Source organism: Capra hircus, chromosome 23 (assembly GCF_001704415.2).
Source record: "Capra hircus breed San Clemente chromosome 23, ASM170441v1, whole genome shotgun sequence".
In the NCBI taxonomy this organism is placed as follows: Eukaryota; Metazoa; Chordata; class Mammalia; order Artiodactyla; family Bovidae; genus Capra; species Capra hircus.
Genome location: NC_030830.1, coordinates 9,459,626 through 9,484,406, shown reverse-complemented (window position 1 = coordinate 9,484,406; position 24,781 = coordinate 9,459,626). Strand labels below are relative to the sequence as shown.

Sequence of the window (24,781 nt, the reverse complement as noted above, 5' to 3'; positions counted from 1 at the left end):
ACTGCGTGACTCTCAAAGGCACACATCAGCCGAATCTTGGGGGCCCTTCCTAGCTTCTGCCGCAGTTTCAGTTGACGCTGGTTCCAAAGAGAGGATGAACCAGAAAATCTAGGCTAACTTGGCCTGAGAGGGTGTCTGCGCTTCAGGGAGATAAATTAGGGTGCCCACAGCTGCCACCTTCAAGAACACTGAAGAGCATCACCCGCCCCCATCCTCTCACCTCCCCAGGAAGAGGCATAGAGCAGGTAGGGCCTCCATGTGACTCAGAACCTTATCTGACCATGAAATGCTGGAGAAAGGATCCAGACAGGTGCCTGAGCCAGTGGCCACACACAGAAAGGCCAAGGACGTGCCCACAGCTTCCCAGGGTTTGCCAACAGTGGCTGACTTGACATTCCCCAGGGGAGCAGAGCTAGTCTTCTCTGAACAGATTAGGTGTCACAAGCCTGTGTCCTCAGGGCCAGATCAGAAAGAGCCACCAGCACAAAAGCACTTCCCGGACCCAACCTGGGTTTCACAGGCGGCTCTCGTGGTAAAGAATCTGCCTGCCAACGCAGGAGACACGGGACACTGTGGGTTTAATCCCTAGGTTGGGAAGAGTCCCTGGAGGAGGAAATGGCAACCCACTCCAGTGTTCTTGCCTGGAAAATTGAATGGACAGAGGAGCCTGGTGGGCTACAGTCCATAGGGTTGGACACGACTAAACATACACAAGAGACCCCACACAGGAACCTCTCGGTCACAAGGAGCCTGAGCTGGTAGGGGGTCTGGCTGCAGCAGGGTGTAATGGGGGGGGGAGCCTGGAAAGGGGGATTCCAGACCCTGGGGACACACTCTTTAGCTCAGTCCCACCTCTCACTGGCTGCGTGAACATCAAAAAGTTTCTTGACCCCTCTAAGCTGAAGCCTCCCAACTAAAGTAGGTGCTCTTAGCCTTACTTGAGCACCAGTTATCATAAAAGACAAATGCCTGGTCGTTGCTAGCGCCTCTTTCCACAGTCTCTGGAATCCACCCAAGAACACACCATTCCCATTCCTCTCGGAAAGCCACCAGGCAGAGGCCCAGAGGACTTGTCACACTCTAACACCCAGCACCTTCACAAGACCCTTTTCTGCCAGTGACGTTCTCTAAACATCCCTGCTTCCTCCCTCCTGACCTGCAGCGGTGCTTTCCTTAGGTGAAAGGTAAGAAGCAAAGGGTCCACGTGAATCCCAGATGTGCTGGGCAATGGGAGCAGCAAGCCTGGAACTGGGGCTCTGCCAAGACGCTTCTGAGCTGCCCTTCCGTTCACTGCAGAGTAACCATCAGGACAGCACTCAGCATCCCCCGAGTTATCTACCTTTCAGTTCCCCATCAGTGGACAAGCGCATCCTCACAATGCCTCCAAATACCATGAGAAAAATTATCTTCCTAAAGACCAACGGTGTTAAGAATACTGGAGGTTTCCACGTGAACCTGAGGAGTCAATGTAGGTAAAGCAGCCGGGGGAGAAAGGCTAGAGCCTCCTGCTCATCCCTGGGGAGACCAATGCCAACACTGGGAATACGCCCCCTGGGCAGTCGGCAGGCGCTGCAGAGGAATGCTGAAAAGCATCACCCCGCACCCCCCACCCACCCCGCCTCCCCGGGGAAGAGGCACAAAGCAGGTGGGGCCTCTGTGTGGCTCAGCACCCCTGGGTGCCCAGGGGGCGTGGGAACTCAGTGTCACTTTCCCTCTCCCCGCCTCACCCCTACCCCAGCAGCCCCTGGGCACTGCACTAGGCCTGGCGCCCTTTCCCTGCCCTGCCAGCCCGCCTCCTTCCTGTACCGCCCATCTCCCCTGCTCCTCTCCCTGGAGCTGGAAGCCAGGCTCCACAACAGGCAGCCCGCTCAGCCCTAGGTACAGCCAGCTGTGAGCTAAAACTCACCAGCAACTGTAGGCAGGGTGCACTGGAAGCTCTGGGGCGCTGGGGCATTACTGCTCTCACTATCCTTATTTCAAAAAGTGGCTCATGTTGTCTCCTTCTTCTTAAAACCAATATACACCCCCTCATCCCACCCCCATTTCTTTTCTCCATCAGCCTTCCACCTCTGGTTCAGTTCCCAGCGCACATGCTCAGTCACTCAGTGGTACTTGCCCACCTGCCACTGGGTGACTACTGCACCCTTCCCATCAGCCCATCTGATCCCCATGATGATGCTCCAACCATTTTTATCTTGACCAGCTTTTCACAGGGGAGAAGAATGAGCTTCAGAAGGTAGGTGATGTCCCCAACGTGGTTCAGCCGAATCATGTTGCTCATGTGGCCACACTGACATCCGGGACCCTCAGTGATGTTAATGCTGGTACAACCAGCATCGAAGCAGAGCAAGAGGTCAAGAGCAAGGGAGGCGCCTGGAAAACGGGATTAAGATTCACCCCAGGAACGGTATATGACCCCACAGCTTCCATGAAACAATGTGGGCCATCGCAATGGACTACAGAGGCAAAGACCCAGAAAATATGCAGTAGAATCTCCATTTATATGAGGTTCAAAAATAGGCAAATTCAGTGGTGTCCTTTAGGAATGCATTGGTAGATGGCAAAATCAGGGACACTCGAGGAAGGAAAAGAGCACCAGGAAGGGTGGGGCTTTTGTCTGAGGTGGGAAGAGGGGCCGCAGAGTACAGGTATGCTGAAGGGCCCCTGCTTTTATGACTGTTTATTAAACACCCGTGTTTTGTGCACTTGTTTTTATGTATGTCATATTTCACAACAGAATACATCAATTATCCAAAACAAAAAAGTAGAGCCACTAGGTTGCTTCATTCAAAAAGTGTAATTTCTGGTCCCTAACTACAGGAGGTGAACTAGAATGATCTGGAAAGATCTAGATCCCACTACCTCAGATCAGAGGAAACATCAACAGCAACCCAGAAGTACTCACCAGAAGGAATCAATGAAGGCCTCCTCCTGCTCAAATATTTGTCCTGCTCTTCCTACCATCCCAGTCATCGCTGCACAGAGTTTGTGTTTAACACCAAATGTTTGCAGGGCTCCCAGGTCCCAGCTGAGGGGAGAGGGCGTCTGCCCTCCCGGGAGGCCAGCTTTCTCATTCCTCTGTTGCCACAGGTGACTAGGGGCAGAGGAGCCAGCTGGGGCCTCAGGACTAGATATATACGCCTTGCTGGGTGATGACAGGAGCCTGAGGAAGCTGCCCAGCTCAGGACTGAGAAATAGGAAACTGGTCACGTGTATGGCCCAGTGGAAGGAGGGAGCTTCATCAGTAAAGTTAGCAAGGATGGGGCATGTTTGCAGGTCTCCAGGGGCAGAGCCTGGACTCTGAATTCTGACCGCCCTGACCTCAAACCCCAGCTCCACCACGCCACAGGGTGTGCCACACTCACAAGGGTGTGAGCCTGTGAAAATCCCAAAGTCGAAGGATCAGGAATAAGGATTTCTCATCTGCAATAAACTTGGGACAACAGTTCCTACTCTTCACAGAGATGATGTAAAGAAAAAGAACAGAAGGAAGCCTCCTGAAACATGGGAGTGAAAGTGTTTGTCACTCAGTCGTGTCTGACTCTTTGCAACCCCATGGACCGTGGTCTGCCAGGCTTCTCTGTCCATGGGATTCTCCAGGCAAGAAAACTGGAGTTCATTGTCATTCCCTTCTCAAGGGATTGAACTTCCATCTCCTGCATTGCAGGTGAAATCTCTACCTTCTGAAAGACATGAGAGGAACTCAACAAATGGTGTTTCTTCATCAAAACACAACAATGCTGGCAGCACTATGATGAGGGTGAAATGAATCTTGCTGTTCCCCCGCCCCCCAGCTTCAAACATGGTACAGCTGGTTGACCTTGGAACAATACTTGATGCTTTCTTCTCACTTGATTGGAAAGCATAAAAATACTTATCTCAAAAATTTGGTGGGGGCGGGGGGGGGCAGGGTGCTGCCCTGGTGGCTCAGTGGTAAAGAATCCACCTGCCAATACGGGAGACACAGGTTCAATCCCTGGTCCAGGAAGATCCCACATGCTATGGAGCAACTAAGGCCGAGCGCCACAACTACTGAGCCTTTGCTCTGGAGCCCGAGAGCTGCAACTACTGAGCCCACATTCCCTAGAGCCCGTGCTCCACAAGAAAAGAAGCCACCACAGTGAGAAGCTCGTGCAACGCAACTAGAGAGTAGCTCCCACTGGCAGCAACTACAGCAAAGTCTGAGCAGCAGCAAAGACCCAGCACACCCAGAACTAAATAAAAATATATTTTTAAAATGTTTTGGAAATCCTTCACAGGTGATTTAGCTTTGTCAACAGAAATACCTTCCTTAAAATGATGAAATGTGAAGATAAATTAAAAATTTGTAAAAGGAAGACATAGAGAACAGACTTGTGCTTGTCAGGGTAGAAGAGGGGCTAAGGAAGGATGGTTTGGGAGTTTGGGATTAGCAGATGCAAACTATATGTACAGAGTGGATAAACAACAAGCTTCTACGGTATAGCGCAGGGAACTATATTCAACATCTCATGATATACCATAACAAGAAAGACTATGAAAAAATGTATATATGCACATATGTATAACTAAAGCACTTTGTTGTAGAGCAGAAATTAACACAACATTGTAAATCCACTATACAATAAAATAAATTTTAGAAAAGAACTGGGTTCAAAAAAACTTATAAAAGGAGAGTTAGGTAAATTATCTAGTGGTCAATCAATAATCACCATGTTAATTAAGACCAATAAAGATACATAATTACAATATAGATTTTCCAGAAGCCCAAATTTAACCCTAAAGCTTCTAGTTCATTCTTCTATAAATCTGTGTCCCAACGATAACAGATATACATTCTCACCAGTAATGGTGTTAAAAATTAGTAACAATAACCCCCTCAAAAGGTAGGAAAGTTCAAAGATAAAGATCCTAGATAAAACAATACACCAATTGATTTGCAAATAGCTGACTATTGTGAAATGTTCATATTGTGGATTTCAACTCTCACAGCAGACTTTACTAGCAAGGAGAGCGGCGCAGAGATGACAAATATGATAAAGAGAAAGCCAACTGTGTTGTTTTTATTTTTTTAATAGACTCTGTTAAGCAGTGACATACACCTTGGTTTAAAGGTCTCACATGGTACAAAACACTTGATGATATTTAGCAGAGACAAGGAGCCAACACCCTACGGCGTTGATCTGGATTTTACTTTTTATAGTGGAGCCACTTTCCAGATCTTTGCAGCTGCTGCCCGTGCTTTTCCCACTGATTCTCAACTATTCTTCTAGAAAGAAGGCACCAAAAGCTCCCAAGAGAACACAGCTCTCCCAACACACCCTGTAACTCTTCTCTGCTTCCCCATCTAGAGGGTCATCCCATCACACTTACCATGATGGTATGTTCTGGAAATCTGGACCGGACCAGCTTCACGAACTCCACAAAGTGTTCCGAGTACCCATTGGCCACATCCAGGCAAATAAACTTAACCTGCGGCACAGCTTCCAGGATGTTGCTCATCTTTTCCAGATCATTCTTCCCACTGCCCGAACTCACGGCTACATGCTGTATCAAATAAACCAAGAGGCGTAAGACAGGAACGGTAAGTGGCATTCAGAGGCCAGACCCTGCCTCCATCCACCCTCCAGTTCTGGGGACAGTATCGTGCCCGTCTGAGGTTCACCCTGATCATACACACAGCGAACCAGCTCAAGAAACCTGCGGCAGCAGAGGCAAAGGAGATTCTCATGGTCAGTTATCGAAACTGACCGTTGTCTTTTCCAACACTAAACTGCATATAAACGCTAAACTGCATATAAACACTAAACTGAGCCCTGCGCCTTGGCCACACAATCTCATCCATGGCTTTTGTTTAATTTCCTCAAGCTTTCCACGTGGCCATCAAACCAATCGATCTTAAAGGAAATCAACCTTGAATACTCATTGGAAGGACTGATGCTGAAGCTTCAATACTTTGGCCACCTGATGTGAAGAGCCAGTCTTGGGAAAGACCCTGATGCTGGCAAAGACTGAAGGCAGAAGGAGAAGGGGATGGCAGAGGATGAGATAGTTGGATAGCATCATCGAGTCAATGGACATGAACCAGGGTAAACTCTGGGAGATGGTGAGGGACAGGGAAGGCTGGCATGCTGTAGTCCATGAGGTTACAAAGAGTCGGACACGACTTGGCAACTGAACAGCAACGCCACATGGGACGCAGAACCATGGAGTGACTGGTGCAATTTCTCCTCTTGGAGCAGAGGAGAGGCAAGGAGAAACAGGGTGGCCAGTCTGCTCGGGTTCCTCATGCCAAAGCTGTGGCTGTTACCCTGAGCATCCCACTGAGATGGGGGTCGGGGAAGAGAGAGGGAAAGATGTCTAAAACCTCCCTGATAAAACTCCTTCCTGTTCTCATTTTTACTCCCAATACAACAATATCACAACATGCGAACTGTGCTCTCGCAGTGCAGGAGGTCCAAGGTCAATCCCTGGTCAGGGGAACTAGATCCCACACGATGCAACTAAGATCCAGTGCAGCCAAATAACTAAATATTTAAAAAGAGAGAGAGAAGAAAAATGACATACAAATGTTAACGTCTCCAACAAAAAAGACAAAATGTCCCAAAGCACAAGAATGAACGCAACTGAAAGGATCCTTCCTGTCTGTGCTGGGACGTGTTTCCATCTGATGCCGCCACCTCCTCCTCCGTGATACCCTCTCCCCCAACCTTCCTCAGCACCCGTGCCTCCAACCCACCCCTCTGCAGCTCTCAAAATCTGCTCTGTGGGTTTTAGCAGTTTATGCCTCGTTAAAACTAGCCCGTGGGACTGTGCCCAGAGTTAGCGTCTCACCTTCTATGACATGCGTATTTTTTATAAATTTAAAATTTGCAAATTCAATATTTTAACTCACACCTCTAAACTATAAGCTGCCGGCGAGCAGCACATCTTACTATCCTTTGCTACTCTCCCCAAGCCGCAAATCACAACGGTGTAGCTACACTCCGCAGACTGAGTGTAAACCTACTGGTAATGTGATACATACTGACTCCCACCTTCACTCCCCAGGACAGTCAAACTGGTGCCCCAGGTCCACAGGTTCTTTCCCTCCCACTCAGCTCTGCTATCTTTCTAATCTTTATTTCTGTTCAAGTTTGGCAGGTGGAACTGGAGACTGGTTACGTTTCTCTCAGTACCCTTTTTAATGAGCTTTAACTTCGGTGGCAGTGGGGTAGTAAGCGGAACGATCGCCCTTGGTAATGAAAGCCACGGTTCTGATTCACAGTGCGCTGCTGGAAACTTACGCTCCCCAAACTTCCTCCAGAGGAGAGGGGGAGAAGGTGAAACAGAGATAATCCATTAGAATAAATTATGCCAAAAAGAAAAGACTCAAGTGTGAGCCAGAACTGTTTTACCTCTGAAACCACCTCCTCGCCAATCAAAACCCACACACAGCCATGGCACAGCAAAGAAAAATGGCCAGAAACTAGTCTAACTTCAAAATCAGTACAATATGAAGTCACTTTCCAATCCAGATGATCTGATCGTGGAGGAAATCACCTCCAGTGTAGAGATGTCTCTTTGGCATGGACGCAGGACCACCAAGGGTGCCAGGATCAACACGCAGGATCAAAGACTGGCGTGTTCTACTGGGGCCTTTATTACTTTCAAACCGCCTTTGTTTGTTCTCAGTAACACCTTTATTGAGATCTAGTCACACACACTTCCTCTATTTAAAGTGCACAATTTAGTGGGGTTTAGTATATTCAGAGCTGTGCAACCGTCACCACAATCAATTCTAGAACATTTCATCAACTCCCAAGAGAAATCTCCACACCCTTTAGCCCTCACTCTCAACTAATCCACTTTCGTCTCTACAGGTTTCCCTTGTCTCAACATTTCATGTAAATAGAATCATATACAAGGCTTTTTGTGTCTGGCTTTTTCACTTAGCAAACTGCTTTTGAAACAAGAGTGAAGCGGGTAGGGTACGACCTTTAAAAGAATGACACAGACCAAGGACACAACGTAAACGGTCACCGTTGTTGTTCAGTTACTAATTCGACTTAGCACGTCACAGTGATGGTGAGCAAAAAGGACGTGTGCTTATCTTCTGCGAGAACATCAAAATCACAACTAGCTGCTGAGCAACCATGGACAGGAGGATGCTGGAACCCATCAACATCAACTGATCAGAATCGAATGCGTTCAAGATGGAGGACGAGCAGATTTCCACTAGAAACTGAGCCTCAGTACATGCTCACCGTGACACATCGGCAAGCTAAACGACACACCCACCAGCACCATGACAGTTCCAAGGCCACCCATCAAGGACCAAAGAGTTGGCAGAGGCCCGGTTCCTGGAAATCTCCACCCCCTCACCAAAAAGGTTGGAATAATCCTCCCACTCATTACCCTATGAAATTACCCAAGCCATAGAAGCTAGTGAAAGTGCAAAGTTGAAAGTGTTAAGTCACTCAGCTCAGTCGAGTCTGATTCTTTGCGACCCCATGGACTGTAGTCCGCCAGGCTCCTCTGTCCATGGAATTTCTCCAGGGAAGAATACGAGAGTGGGTTGCCATGCCCCTCTCCAGGGGATCTTCCTGACCCAGGGATCAAACTTGGGTCTCCCACATTGCAGGCAAATTCTTTACCAACTGAGACACCAGGGAAGTGCCCCATAAAAGCTAACCACACCACATTTCAAACTTCCCAGGTGATGCTAGTGCTAAAAGAAACTGCCTGCCAACGCAGCAGATGTAAGAGAGGTGGGTTCAGTCTCTGCGTCGGGAAGATCCCCTTGAGAAAGGCAAGACAACCCACTCCTGTGTCCTTTCCCGGAGAATCCCATGGACAGGGGAGCCGGTCAGGCTACAGTCCAGAGACTTGCAAAGAGTCAGACAAAACCGAGGCAACTGAGCACTAGTGCCACCTTTCAAGGCTACTCTTGCCTTCTGAGATGGCCCACACCCTGTGGCATGTGTTCCTTTCAAATAAATCCGCTTCTTACCTATCTCTCTGGGCTTCCCAGGTGGCATGAGTGGTAAAGGACCTGCCCGCCAATGCAGGAGACATAAGAGAAGTGGGTTTGATCCCTGGATCAGGAAGATCTCCTGGAGAAGGGCATGGCAACTCACCTCAGTATTCTTGCCTGGAAATCCCTATGGACAGAAGAGCCTGGTGGGCTACAGTCCATGGGGTCACAAAGAGTCAGACCCAACTGAAGCCACTTGGCAGGCAGCACACCTATCACTCTGTCTCTCGCTGAATTCTTTCTGCGATGAAACATCAAGAACTTGAGCTTCATTAGGTCCTGAAACCCCAGGGTGTGAGATCAGTTGAAAGACCGTGGGTTTGCTTGGGTTTGAGTCCCAGCTGTGTGTGTCCAAGTCCCAGTTTGAGGTGAACAGTTTCATTTCCAAGGTTCATCCATGTTGTAGCATGAATCAATACTTTATTGCCCTTCTTAGCTGAATATTCCACCCTATGTGTATACTAGGTTTTGTTTGTTCATCAGCTGATGGGCACTTGGGTTGTCTCCACCATTTGGCTCCATGAAGAGTGCTACTGTGAATATCTGTGTGGGCTTCCCTGGTGGTTCAGATGGTAAAGAATCTGCCTGCAATGCGGGAGACATGAGAGACCAGGGTTTGATCCCTGGGTTGGGATGATCCGCTGGAGGAGGGCATGGCAATCCACTCCAGTATTCTTGCCTGGAGCATCCTCAGGGACAGAGGACCCTAGTGGTCTGTAGTCCATGGGCAATATCCGTGTATAAGATTTTGTGTGAACATATATTTTTATATCTATTGGGTCTATTCTAGGAATAGAATTGTTAGGTGATACGGTAACTCCTATGCTGAACCTTCTGAGAAACTGCTGAACTGTCTTCCAAAGCAGCGGCACCATGTTACATTCCCACCAGCATGGCAGAGGGTTCCAACTGCTGCACCAACACTTTGTACTATCTGCCTTTCTCACTAAAGTCATCCTGGAGAGCATACTGTTTATTCTGCTCCATCATATTCAGCTCCAATTATAACTTATTATAATTAGATGTTTCTGTCTAGATAAAAGGCATGTTTGGAATGGACTCAATCCCTGGCAGGATTGACCTTGCTGGGACCTCCGCAAGCTCTCATGACAAAACACTTCACTTTCCAATGGAAAAAAATATGTTCCTTATAGGTAAATCATCATATTTTTAAAAAGGAGTACAGAACAGGTTTCCTTGGCAAATTCCTAGCAACAATCAAGGGCTGGGGATTCACTATTGCCTTCCCCAATTTCTCTCTGGGACTGTGTGTCTGTTGTTATTGTTCAGTTGCTAAGTCGACTACAGGGCACCAGGCTTCCCTGTCTTTCACTATCTCCTGGGAGTCTGTGTGTCTATCTGCTGCCAACTCAAATCCTTTTGACTATCCTTTCCTTTCCTGGGCAACAAAGGTCATTTATAACCAGGGTAGAGTCTTACCTGAGGCATTCTGGGTGATTAGCTGCAAAGAGCTTCCAGTCATCCAGGGTATAATGCTTGTGAATCGCTGTAAACATGGAGTGCTAGGAAACAAAACAGCAAGGCACCTTTAGGACGAGAAGCCAAGGGAACCCTGCCCCACCTTCCTCCATGGCGAGGGTAAACCACCAAGACAAAACCATCCAGTGTTCCAGCCATTCACGCTTCACTTGCTTTGAATCTGCTCCGAGGAGCCCCAAACAGAGGAAGGTGTAACCAGGGAAATCACAGGACCGTGTTTTCCATTCTAATCTCATCAGCCAACACAGCATTCAAGATTTAGGAGGCAATGGCAGGAGGCAGGGGTGGGAGAGGATGAGGGAGGGTTCTGAGAGCCCTGGTCCAGCCCACATGTGACAGGCCTAAAGCAGCACAGAGGGCTGGTCTCCTGCTAGTCAGCAGCACAGCCCAAAGGCAAAGTGATGCTTCTTTTTCTTGTTCAGTGGCTATGTTGTGTCTGACTCTTTGCAGCCCCATGGACTGCATCATGCCAGGCATTCCTGTCTACTCTCTCCCAAAGTTCGCTCAAACTCATGTCCATTGAGTTGGTGATGCCATCCAACCATCTCATCCTCCTCTGTTGCCCCCTTCTGCCCTCAATCTTTCCCAGCATCAGGGTCTTTTCCAATGAGTCAGCTCTTCACAGCAGGTGGCCAAAGTATTGGAGCTTAGTGATGCTTAGTCAACCCAAAAGAAACTCAGCTTCTACCTGAAAGCTTCTCTTTGTGTTCATGACCTAAACATTTCCTGCTAAAAGCTAAACCCATCGGGCAGCTGGTATTCTTGAGGGAAGGAAGTACATAAATCCTAATTCTAAAACTATGACCATCAACCCAGCAAGGGTTTACTGAACATTTATTTTGCACAAGAACTTCACGTACGTTATTTCACGTACTTCTCAGAACTTTGTACAACAGCAGTAACTTCGTGGGCAAAGATGGGACTTAAGAAACTTACATTTAAGAAATTTAACAACTGCTTGGCCAAAAAGGGGGCAAAGGACAGATTCAAACTCAAATCTGAATGTAGAACCCAGGCTCCTCCTCCTCCTATATAGGGGCCTCACTCCAAACTTCTCTTAGTCTCTCCCCCATTGAAAAATTCTCTGACTTTACTGATGCAAGGAACTAACTCAGCATTCTAGAAATGGAAAATTCATAGGACCCACACATGATTAGTTATTTCAATGAACACTGTCTCATTTATGGAAAGTCTTTCCTGTGCAAATGGGAAGAGCCTAGCAAGTTCTGTTTCTCATGAAACAGTAATCTGATATGTGAATTAATCAGGGCTATTAATCGCTCCCTGATTCCATGCACTTTTACACAAATACATAATTCATGAAGAGCAATGGCTGATCACAGCAGAGTGAGGGAAAGATAGGGAGAAAAAAACCCCACAAATTTCTTTTCCAATTAAATTGTTAGCCTCCGGCCCAAAGCTCAATGGGGGCTGAGGGCGGACAGACGATGCAACTGATCCTGGCCTCAGACCTCAGGCAGACCACCCCCTTCACTATTTGGTGAGTTCATAATTTGTTGAAAATCTTCCTTCTAATCACTGGCTAATAATGAATCCCAGCACCTCCTGAGGTTAGACGTGCTGCCCACAGCAAGAAGCTCTTTCGACTAATTGGATTTATCTTTTCACTTGGCAGGCATTGTCTACAGAAATAGATGCACAGACTCTGAGCATCAGAAGCACACATTTCACATCGATGATGAGTTAAGATGCACTGAACCTTGAATCCAAATGCAGACACAGATGTGTGAGATGAAGGTTCTGCCCACAGTAACTTTGCCTTTATTTTCCCAAGCCCAGGATACTAGTCCCTTTACAGGCAGAAAGACAGCAGCCGGCTCCAGGGACCTTGAGCTTATATCAGTACTATGATCTGCCAGTGTAAGTTGGGAGGCAGGTCCCTGACGCTGGAGTCAGTCTGGGTTTGCATCTCAGCTCTTTGTCTATTTGCCTAAACGCCTTGGGCCAAGTGACCTCTCCTGTCTGTCTCTGGTGGAGTTGTGACCACCTCATCCACATTCCATCCAGTGCTTGGCACCTACGGTTTCTATATTGTGATATAATAAATGCTACAGAGCAAAGTGATTCTGTCTTTTTAAAGGTGCTGTCGCTCTTCTACTAAATGTGACACTTCTCTAACACTGTAATATGGCAGGACATCCAACTTCGTTTTGTATCTCTAATTTCCAAAACTATCACAGGCATTTTCAAGGAAGAAATGGATGCAGGTCTGAAACTGAGCGGGGTCCTGTGAGGCTCCTGGGCACAGCTTTTCAGTGTCCCCCGTTGCTTTGATTATAGGAAACAGCCTTCACTCAGCCTCCATGACCTTCCCTGAGTTCCAATGGGCAGATTCAAACAGTTACTGATTAGGCAAGGGAGGGGAGACCAGCAAGCAACAACAGTGAGGAGCAGCCTGGGAGCAAGGTCCTGTTTCCCCATCAAAGGATACACACGACTATATCTTTGAGCTATTTTGCGGATACCGAAACACCTCCCAGGTGGCAGAAGTTAATGATTAAGGATGGTATGCTGCCCACCCTCCTAGTGGCTCAGACGGTAAAGAATCCGCCTGTCAGTGCAGGAAACACGGGTTCGATCCCTGGGTTGGGAAGACCCCTAGAGAAGGGAATGGCAACCCACTCTAGTATTCTTGCCTTGAGAACGTCATGGACAGAGGAGCCTGGTGGGCTACCGTCCAGGGGCCACCAAAGAGTCAGACACGACTGAGTGACTGACACTACTTCTCATGGTGCCCACAAGCCTGTAGACCGCAGACAGCTAGACCTGAAGGTTGAAAACACTGACTCCTACTTACCTTACCACCGACCCATCAGAAGAATGTCTGAGAGCTGATCACACCCTCTTTGAACAATTACTACAAAACTTGTCACTATCATCCCCAAGTGCAGACACACAGTTTTGAATTCATTAGTCCATCGTGTCCCCCTTTGCCTGGCAAAGCAATGAGTATGTTAGTCGCTCAGTCATGTCCGACTCTTTGTGACCCCGTGGACTATATATAGCCCCCAGGCTCCTCTGTCCATGGGATTCTCCAGGCAAAAATACTAGAGTGGATTGCCATTTCCTTCTCTAGGGGATCTTCCTGACCCAGGGATTGAACCCAAGTCTCCTCCATTGCAGGTAGATTCAATGGCAAAGCAATAAAGCTATCCTTTTCTACTTCACCCAAAACTCCCCATCAAGGGATACACACGACGATATCTTTGAGCTATATTGCAGATACCGAAACACCCTCCAGGTGGGAGAAGTTAATGATTAAAGATGGTCTCTGAGATTTGATTGGCACCAATGTACAAAGAAGCTGAGCTCTGGGCATCAGATCTAGACCATCTCATTGAATGTGAAGTCCAGACTCTACCCACCTTCTGATGGAAGAGAGAAAAAGAAGGGCTTCCAACAACAATCAGACTCAGAACCAATTAGTTTGGCCAAAGTGAATGACCTGAGATGTCTCACTTTTCTCCTCTCCCCTATGTATGACAACCTGTCCAGTGTGAGCACCAGAAGGAAAAAGCCCACTGTCCTACCTGTGACATCACCACTGCCATCTCAAACGTCCCCACGGTGTCCATGTTGGCCACAATGATAGGAATCCCCGAGTAGGTCTGCTTCGAGTTCCGAAATGTGAAGGTTCGCTCAAGGTCCACCTATTGCAAGAGGGAAAAGAAGTCCTTGGTTCTTTATGCGATTGGGGCAGAATTTCTAGAGTTTGCAGTGAATGAAAAGACACAAAGGAAGTGTATGTCCCCGGGTCCTCTTAGGGGTTGGGCCAGGGGTTCCAAATACAAGCGAGTCCCTGAGGAAATGGAATCATGGGTTGTTATCCCAGTGCAAAAATAAAACCCAGCTCCTTTTGATCCTCAAGAAACCAGGACAAGGCACCGCATGTTCTGCCATCAAGCCTAGCCTCCAAATTGGAAGCTCTCTCCTTCCCACCCCCCTCCACCTTCTGTCCCCAGCCTGCTTCATGCCAGCCTCAAACACCACACACAAGTCACTGTTCTCCACTTCTGGAGGGACAGTTCCCCTTCTGGGAAAATCCACTCCAGTCTTCCCTGCCATTCAAGACCCTCCCTTTAATTCCCACCTTTGGAGAGAACCAGGCACGTCACCTTCACCCGGTAGTCAGCAACCCCCATTACTCCCCTTGCCTTCAACCTTCTCCACTGTTTCATGACTACAAGCATCTTTCAAAGATAGCCACGACTGTGCACATAACCACTGGTTTCTGATTTGCAAACGCAGCTCCAATTCTACCCTAATTCCAGCTTCAGGGTATTTATGACTAACTCAAGTGATCGAGAATCCAGAACGAGAGCTAAGCCAGGAAGGCGGGCTCAGCAAAAGCAGTGAGTAGGGCCAGGTGTTCGCCAAGAGCTGCTGCTGCTAAGTCACTTCAGTCATGTCCGACTCTGTGTGACCCCATAGACGGCAGCCCACCAGGCTCCCCCTGTCCCTGGGATTCTCCAGGCAAGAACACTGGAGTGGGTTGCCATTTCCTTCTCCAATGCATGAAAGTGAAAAGTGAAAGGGAAGTCGCTCAGTCGTGTCCGACTCTTCGCAACCCCATGGACTTCAGCCTACCAGGCTCCTCCGTCCATGGGATTTTCCAGGCAAGAGTCCTGGAGTGCGGTGCCATTGTCTTCTCCACGCCAAGAGCTAGCAGAATTTAAATCATGGCCTCAACGTGGGCCAGATCTCTGGCTGCCATACAAAGGCAGCCACGTATGTGCCCAGATGCAGTGCTCATCCTATGCCTGCTCTTATCTAAGTGCTCTGCTCTTATCTAAGGACCCCCCAGCACACACACACACACCACCATAGGCTCCACTTCCCAGGCTGGTTTCTGGCTGGGTTTGGCCAATGGGGTCACTGGTGGGGCAAGGGAGGAGACAGGCCTGGGTCCAAGCAGAGTAGTTCTGCAGACCCCCTCGGCCATGGCCTGCCAGGTTGTGGTTCTAGCTCACAGAGTGATCCCAGGCCTTGGGACCCTCCCCTTTGGAAGTGGTTTCTCTGCAGCCTATCTCTGGGGTCCCTCATATCCCCTCTGGCATCTCCGCTGAGCCATGCTGCCTCATATTAAATTTCCTGTTTTAAATATTCAGTCCTGTTTCCTCAGTTGGACCCTGTGGGACACAGCCCGCACGGAAGCAAGGGGGCGCTTCCCCAAGGAGAACTGGCAGCACAAACCCAGGTGTGAATCTTAAGCTGCCGCAAGAATCTGGACCTACATTAATCCTGGCTTACTAAGGACCATGGCAATAATCATTTCCTACCAGTGTTTATCTAGAGCCTTTTATTTTTCGTTGGAAGTAACTTTCTATTTTTTTTATTTTTTAATAAAAATTGCTTTACACTGTTGTGTTGGCTTCTGCCATACATTGTGAATCAGTCATAATTATATTGTCCCTCCCCTCATCCATCCCATCCTTCTGGGTCATCGCACAGCGCCAGGCTTAGCTCTGTGTTATACAGCAATTTCCCACTAGCTATCTGTTTTACACACGGCAGTGTACACATGGCTTCCCTGCTAGCTCAGTTGGTAAAGAATCCACCTGCAGTGCAGGAGACTGGTTTGATTCCTGTGATGGGAAAATCTGCTGGAGAAGGGATAGGCTACCCACTCCAGTATTCTTGGGCTTATCTTGTGGCTCAGCTGGTAGAGAATCTGCCTGGAATGCGGCAGACCTGGGTTCAATCCCTGGGTTGGGAAGATCTCCTGGAGAAGGAAATGGCAACCTGCTCCAATATTCTTGCCTGGAGAATCCCATGGGCAGAGGAGCCCAGTGGGCTGCAATCTACAGGGTTGCAAGAGTTGGACACAACTTAGCGACTAAACCACCATCACCACCACCACCACCACCACCACCACCACCACCACCACCACCACCACCACCACCACCAGTGTATACATGTCAATGCTATTTTCTTTTTTTTTTAATTTAAATTTATTTTAATTGGAGGCTAATTACTTTGCAATATTATATTGGTTTTCATCAACATGAATCCACCATGGGTGTACACGTGTTCCCCATCCTGAACCCCCCTCCCACCTCCCTCCCCATCCCATCCCTCTGCTTCATCCCAGTGCAACAGCCCCAAGCATCCTGTATCGAACCTGGACTGGCGATTCATTTTTTATATGATATTATACATGTTTCAATGCCATTCTCCCAAATCATCCCACCCTCGCCCTCTCCCACAGAGTCCAAAAGACTGTTCTATACATGTGTCTCTTTTGTTCTCTCGCATACAGGGTTATCATTACCGTCTTTCTAAATTCCATATGTATGCATTAGTATACTGTGTTGGTGTTTTTCTTTCTGGCTTACTTCACTCTGTATAATAGGCTCCAGTTTCATCCACCTCATTAGAACTGATTCAAATGTATTCTTTTTAATGGCTGAGTAATACTCCATCGTGTATATGTACCACAGCTTTCTTATCCATTCGTCTGCCGACAGACATCTAGGTTGCTTCCATGTCTTGGCTATTATAAACAGTGCTGCGATGAACACTGGGGTACAGGTGTCTCTTTCCATTCTGGTTTCCTCGGTGTGTATGCCCAGCAGTGGGATTGCTGGGTCATAAGGCAGTTCTATTTCCAGTTTTTTTAAGGAATCTCCACACTGTTCTCCATAGTAGCTGTACCAGTTTCCGTCAATGCTACTTTCTCAGTTCACCCCACACCCTCTCCTTCAGCCGCTGTGTCCCCAAGTCCCTTCTCTGCGTCTGTGTCTCCATTCCTGTCCTGCAGATAGGTTCCTCAGTACCTGAGTCAGCTGTAGTGAGGTGGATAAACCTAGAGCCTGTTACAGAGTGAAGTGAGTCAGAAAAACAAATACCGCATAGTAACACATACACATGGGATCTAGTAAAAAAAACAGTACCGATGAACCTATTTGTAGGAAGTAACTCTCGCTTTGCCATCAGCATGTCAAGACACCAGGGGATACCTAGGTCTTTTGGCCTTTTCGCATCTCCTGTTCCTCCACACACAGAAAGCTTCCTGAGCCAATGAGGTCATCAACATGACGACATCGGCCTTAAACAGCATCAGCGAGGGGAAAAGAGATGCTGTGACTGCGGGGGCACTGGTGGGAGGCGCTCATCCCTTTCCCCCACTTCCTTTATGACCATGCTTGGTTCTACTTCAGTGAAGCAAGTTCAGTCTGCATCCTGAAAGATAACTGATGGGAACTATTAATGGCACCCTTCTGGGCTGCTAATGGCCCTCTAACATTTTGGCTTCGTAGGCTCAGGACAATCAGGATTTCTTGGTCTCGAATTACTAATACTCCTTCCAAGAAGCATGGGAAGAGCAGCTACACTCTGCACCTGGCTGAGCTCACAATGGTATTTTTTTTTTTCTTGGCACTCCAAAAACCTATAGGCGGTAAGCAAAAAACTGTTCTCCGTGGAAAAGGTCAGCCTTGACAATGAACTCTTCCCCTCATGTCTAGTCTCTTCCACATGGCAGAGTCTATGCAATCCTTAATTCTAGGAATGAGAAATAAAATATCTGCTCCGACCTTATGTACACAGACAGAAAGACACACAAACACACACCCCAAAACAGACCAGTTGTTTGCTGAGAGAAATATTTTAAATATCCTAGCCACCAGAAACTAAACTTGGCATTTAATCTGCCACAGCTGGTCAAGGCACCAAATATAGCACCTCCAAACCCCCTCTCTGCTAAGCCTGATTTGAAAGGGCACATAAAGTAATAAGCCACCCCTCCTCCACCTCAAAAATACACGTTTCAACTGCTCTTGCTTCCCTAGTGGCTCAGACAGTAAAGAATCTGCCTGCAAGGCAGGAGACCCAGGTTCAATCCCTGGGTCAGGAACATCCCCTGGAGAAGGGAACGGCAACCCACTCCAGAATTCTTGCCTGGAGAAGCCCATGGACAGAGGAGCCTGGTGGGCTATAGCCCATGCAGTCACAAAGAGTCAGACACGACTGGGCAAACAACACACTTTCACTTTTATCACAGTCAGTCCTACAGCCCATTGTTTGAGGGCCCAAAAGTACAACCAGAAGCCCATCTACCACGTGTCCACATATCTCAATGTCAGGAGCAACGTATAAGGAGCTGCTGCACAAATTTTGCTCTGTCCTCCTTCCTGGACAACAGTTTCATTAAGGGCCTGGAAAGCACTAGAACATGGCGTCATGGGAGCCAGTCCTGGCCATCTCCTCTCACACACATCCTTATGTGCACACAGGGACACTTCAGTCTACCTGCTAACCTCCATGTCCACACGCCTATCCCTCAAACAGCAGTGACCTGGCCACTCTCTGAGATAGAGAGGCGAGCATCTGAGCAGCATGGCTGGCCGCTAGAAAACACACCTGGGGAAGGCTCCCCACCCCCCACCCACCTGCCCCCTGCCCTCTTGCCCTGTGCAGGCCCTGGAATCAGTTCAAAGTCATCTGGGCAGGAAATCCAGGATCCTGAGTATCTAGAGCACGGTCCAGAGGGAAAGGCCCAGCCTTCAGCTCTGTCCAATGAGAAGGGACAAAAATGGGGTCTGAGGCAGGGGCCTCTTTTGCCTAAATCTATGGATGGTGCTGATTAAAGCAGTTCTCTGTGTTACTTGGTACTGGTCTCACGTGTGGACTATAAGTGCAGGGCAATGCCTTTCCCCACTGTGGTCCGAGTGGCTCAAAAGGGTGCAAATAATTAATGTCTGGCTAAGGGTAAGGATGGGATCGTGTTTTGGCTCCCAGTCTTTCAGGGCAATGTGTGGTGGCCCCAGCCCGGCCCTCTGAACATGCCTGGTCCCCTGGATGTTTCACCATCAGTTGTCAGGATTCATGGAAGCATGTGCAGTCACATATCACCACAAAACGACAGTGCTCCACTGTGCAAAGGCTCCAGTGGCCAGCCCCCGGCACCTATGTGCACATCAGAATCACGCATGATGATTCCCAAAACACACACACTCAATCCGCCCCGACCTCATAAATCAGAACCTTTGTGATGGAGACACTGTATTTAGGAGTGTCTTCCTAGGTGATTCTGATGCATTCATGAAAAGCAAGCCTAGTCAAACCCTCCAGTGTTACAGAGCAACATTTACAGAGGCTGTTACAGTTGGAACTGTCTCTCCTCCAAAAGGCATTGAAATACCAACCAGTTCAGTACCTGTGAACATGACCTTTTTGGAGATAAGGTCTTTGTGGGTAATCAAGGTAAGATGAGATCATTAAGGTAGGTCCCACTCCAGTATGACTAGTGTTCTTATAAAAAGTGGGACTTTGGACAGAGACACACAGCAAGGGAGAATGCTGATTGATGGGGAAGGCAGAGATTGAACAATGCTTGCAGCCAAGGAATAACCAGGCTGTGCTTCAACAATCTGAAGGAAGGGGAGAGGCAAGGAAGATTCTCCCTCATAGCTCTCAGCAGGAACCCACCCTGCTGAAATCTTGACCCGGAGCTTCCAGAACTGAGAGACAATAAATCCCTGTTGTGTGAGTCAGTCGGTCTGCGGTACTTCGTTACAGTGGCCCCAGAAAACACAGAGCCCAGGTAATAACACAACTGGCTCAGAGCCTGGAAGAACCCAGGTCTCCTTTCTTCCAGCCAACATCCTCTCTACTCTGCCATGGTCTTGCTCCTCTCAGGCCAGCCTGCTGTCCATTGAAGCTGGACCAGAACTCACCGGAGCTGGTCCATTTCTCACCAGACCTCTGGTGAGAAAAAGACTACGGAGCATTTAGGAGACTGATCACTCATTGGGTTATGTCTTGTCTGTCCCAGCCCAAGGGACCAGTTTTCCACTGCAAACTCCTTCACTGTCCAACTTCCAACATTATGGTTGTGCCGTTAGGTTTGTGGTTTTCTTTAAACATCTTACTAGCTTAAGGACAAGGATGGGACTCTAGAGCAAGGAATGGGTCCAAAAGAAGAAAATTCTCAGGCAGTCAGGGATGAGGTCACCCCCTCAGTGTGGCAGAGGTCTTGCCCAACCAACATGTCCCTTCCTCTGAAAACACTACCTAAATGCAGGCCTGTGGCCTCTATTCCTGCGGCCCGAGGACTTGTGGAAACAGGAGCACAGACAATGGAGGGACAGCTGACAATGGCTGTTGACGTGGTACAACCACAGGAAGGCCACCTGGGCTGTCTCCACTTGTACCCTCAGCCTCCGGGAGCTGATCTCAGGTTCATTTCCTGTGACACCTGTGGCAATGCCCTGGCAGGAGCACTAACCTTGAGTGTGAGGGCACCCTGCCTTTCTCTCCATCTCCTGCTCACTTGCCTGGTGGATCCAGCAGCTGGTCCAGCTCTGAGCGAAGCTGCTGCAGCGATGCATCTTGTCAACAGTCACCAGGCGCCCCTCCCAGCCAGACAGCTATCACGGGGGCTGTTTGCTCTCCCAGCTCCACTCACAGCTGCTCTAGGGCTGGGCTCAAAGTCCGGCCGTTTACCATTTAGTTTCAAATTTACATTCAGATATCCCTGTGCCTGGGGGCATGCACTTCAGGATGATACCTGGTCGTACGATGCAAAGTTTTCCTCTGCCTATGGGAAACTTCAGGCATCCACAGCCCACTGAGCACACCTTGAGAGGGGGTTAGAGGGGGTTAGAGGTCCTCCTAGATCCCTCAATATCAATGAAGCAGGCAGCCAGGTGATGGGGGTAGCCAACAGGCAGCTATACCATGATGGTATCCAAATGGGCTTCCCTGGTGGCTCAGATGGCAAAGAGTCTGCCTGCAATGCAGAAAACCTGGGTTTGATCCCTGGGTTAGAAAGATCCCTTGGAGAAGGAAATGGTAACCCACCCCAGTATTCTTGCCTGGAGAATCCCATGGACAGTGGAGCCTGGCAGGCTACAGTCCGTGGGGTTGCAAAGAGTAGGGCACAACTGAGCAACTTCGCTTCCTGCTGCTGCTAAGTCACTTCAGTCGTGTCCGACTCTGTGCGACCCCACAGACAGCAACACACCAGGCTCCGCCGTCCCTGGGATTCTCCAGGCAAGAACACTGGAGTGGGTTGCCATTTCCTTCTCCAGCGCACGAAAGTGAAGTCACTCAGTCATGTCCGACTCTTAGCAACCCTTCTCCGACTGCAGCCTACCAGGCTCCTCTGTCCATGGAATTTTCCAGGCAAGAGTACTGGAGTGGGGTGCCATTTACTTCCTAGGTCCCTCAATATCAACGAAATGGGCAGTCCGGTGATGGGGGTGGCCAGCAGGCAGCTAAGCCATGATAGGAGCCAAATGGAAAGGCAACACCAGTTAATTCAGGTTCCCAGGAAGGGAGCTGGTAAACTCCCACAAACGTGGAAATCTGAAAACACTTCTCAAGGGCACCGAGATCTCACTGCTGTGTGTGCATGTCGATAGCAACGTATCATGGGAAGCTGAGACATTAACAGCTTCAGTTAGCCCAAATTATGAAACCAGATGACTCAAGACAACGTCATACTATTCCCTGGAAAAGAGTAATTCATTCTAGTGCAGAAGAAGGGGGTGACAGAGGATGAGATGGTTGGATGGCATCATCGACTCAAGGGACATGAGTTTGAGCAAACTCTGGGAGATAGTGAAGGACAGGGAAGCTTGGTGTATTGCAGTCCGTGGGGCTGCAAAGAGTCAGACACGACTAAGCAACTGAACAACAACAACAAACATAAATTCTGAATGTTTTACCTTTACAAGAGGTTTCCTGCTTCAGAAAATACACATAATACATCCTTGCTTTAAATATATGATTTTTCTCAAAATGACTTTTTCTTTACTAAGTGAACCCAATATTTAGATTATTGCTGCCACCAAATTATTAGTCTGCCCCAAATCCCCATATCTCATCTCAGTGTGGACTCAGGTACCAGCTACTGCTGAGACTTCAGGAGTCTGGGCCCTGCCATCCAAGCTGTTCATTGTTCTTCCAAGTGACACAGTGAAGGGCAGGAAGAGAGTTGACCAATCCAGAGTGACATTCCCCACCTCTTCCAGTCTGGGCTCCAGCTGCCAGCCCTCCAGCTTGAGAAGGTGAGTTGATTAGTTCTGATTCTGATTCTGATTATTGGCTAAAGCAGGAGGCTTGTAGTTAATTCAAACAAGCCCTCAGCTGGCAGCACCAGGCACTGCAGTCAGGAGTCCCAGCCGCACAGGCTGGCAGGCAGGCAGCCCAGATCCTCGCAAGGGGATTTATTTATGGTCCTGGAAGGGGGTGGGGGGGCCGGTGGAGAAACCTCTGCTGGCTCAGCCTCCCCCTGTTTACATCTGCAACCCCTGCCTCCAGACACAGCAGTTTCCTCACCTTCCTCTCCAGCTCGAAGCCCCAAGCAAAGCCATCATCACACATATACACATCTCCAGGGGATTCTGCCTATCTGTGCAACTAGTTTATCCTTCAAGACTTGACCTTCCTCCTGCCCCCACCCTCTAGCTCTTTCCAGTCTGGTCTCCACCTGTTCCTCGGGCTTTGCTCTCATTATTAAGGCAGAATGGGCAAAACTGCCCCCACCCCTGCCCCCCAGCGGTCCCATTAGCCCCCACACCTGCACCCCAGTGTTTCCAGCTTCTGGAAGACTGGGTTGGACTCCAGCTGTCCAGTAAGGGGGTGCCGCCAGGCACAGGTCCCCAGCCTGTGCCTCCCAGAAGTCACTGAAACGCAGAAAGTAAACCCTGAACTTTTGCCCCGGAGTTTCCCTGTGTTTCAGACCTCCTAAAATAAATTCCATGGCTGGACCTGATACTAAAGCAGTCAGAGTTCTCCGCAGAGAGAAGTTGCCAAAAAAATCCCCGTCCCTGTACACCTGGGCTCTGCTGCGTCCTTTTCACCCTATATGCACCCCTCAACCGGCCCCTGTCGTCGCCGTCACTTTTTCTGAATCAGCTGATCACTTGGTCTTCGCTCCTCTGGGGTTTAGTTCCGCTGTCCCTTTCCCCTCGCCGCCCCAACCGGACGCATTGAAGATTTTAGGCCAGAGTCGGACCCCTTAAGGACACCTCGGACCTCTTACAGACATCTCCTGTCCTGGCAGGAGACCAGCTGGTTTTCCCTCTCTCCGGTGGTGAGAAGAGCAGAGGGGGTCGGCGTCCCACCCACCCCTAGACACACTGAAAAGCAGGCGCGGTGGGCGCACAGTACAGCGGCTCTCACCCACCTCCCCCGCGCCACCCCGGAAAAAAACAAACAATCCCACACCAATGCGGCTTTCCAAGGGCCCCACCTCGGCTCGACTCTTGAGGCTGCTTCGCTTGGGTCGGAGCAGGACATCTTTGAAGTCCAGCTTGAGGTCCGCATCTATGCGGGGCATGGTGCGGGCAGCGCACTCGGGCCAGCGCGGCTGGAGCCCGCAGATCCTTCCTGCAGTACAGGCGGCGCGGGACACGAGCAGCGGGGTTTGCGGGGAGCCGGGAAGGTTAGGGCGGGCGGGGCGGGGCTCCGGCGGACGGGGCGGGGCCTCCGGTGGGAGGGGAGGGGCTCCGGCGGACGGGGGCGGTGCCGCGGGAGCGCGAGGGTGGAAGGCTGTGCCGCGGCGGCTGCTCCGCCCGCGCGCACGCGGCCCCCTTAAGGCCTCGGGCCGCCCCCAGCCGCTCTCGGCCCCGCCCCGCGCCCCGGAGGCCCCGCCCCCAACGGCGGCGGCCGAGGTGAAGAGCAGAGCCGGGAACTGACGCGGTGGCGACAGACCAGATGGACGCTAAGAAGTCCGCTCGTGTGACACTTCTGGCCGCTGCCCGCCCCTGTTTACGGGCTTGCTCATTGCGGTGACCAAAGTGTGTGGGGAGGGGGAGGAGGAGTGCACACCGTCTCGTCTGTCACCGAGGTCCCCTGTAGGGAGGAGACTTGGCCTGTGACCCCCTCACCCACGGAAAAGTCCACTCCTTGAAAGGCTTCCCTTCTTTCATTTCAAGCCCCGTGTGCCCGTCAGGTGCTGAGTCACACCTCTCACATGCCAAAAACGAAGAAACCCCTGGGAAGTTGGAGAGAACTGGGAAAAGAGAGTGGGCAGGTGACTCTATTTAGCCGTGGTGGACTTGTTGAGACAATCTTTGCGTTCCCTTTGGATTTCAAGAATTTGTATTAATATAAAAGCGTAACGTCTGTAGTCGGCGGAGATTCTGAGATTCGAGGGACCTTAGTCCTTCTGAGAATGAGTGATGTCAGTTTATTTTTAGTTCACTTGTTGACCACGCTGAGCCGTCATTATGCATTAGGAATGTGCTTAAGTGCCCGCCCTGCACCTGCTCATTCACTTGCACAACAACCCAATGAAGAAGGAGCCGGTTTGCA

At 49.5% G+C, this 24,781-nt stretch overlaps 1 protein-coding gene across 1 annotated transcript in view; it reads right to left on the bottom strand.

The window, feature by feature from the left end:
- Positions 1-23,915, bottom strand: part of GMPR (guanosine monophosphate reductase) — a 60,598-nt gene extending 36,683 nt beyond the window's left edge. Inside the window, exons 1-4 of the mRNA XM_018039228.1 lie at positions 23,718-23,915; positions 14,047-14,166; positions 10,440-10,518; positions 5,353-5,531 (exon numbers count right to left, since the gene is read on the bottom strand). Of these exons, the coding sequence (XP_017894717.1) occupies positions 5,353-5,531; positions 10,440-10,518; positions 14,047-14,166; positions 23,718-23,804 (465 nt within the window). The 5' untranslated portion in view covers positions 23,805-23,915. The remainder of the gene's footprint in view (positions 1-5,352; positions 5,532-10,439; positions 10,519-14,046; positions 14,167-23,717) is intronic.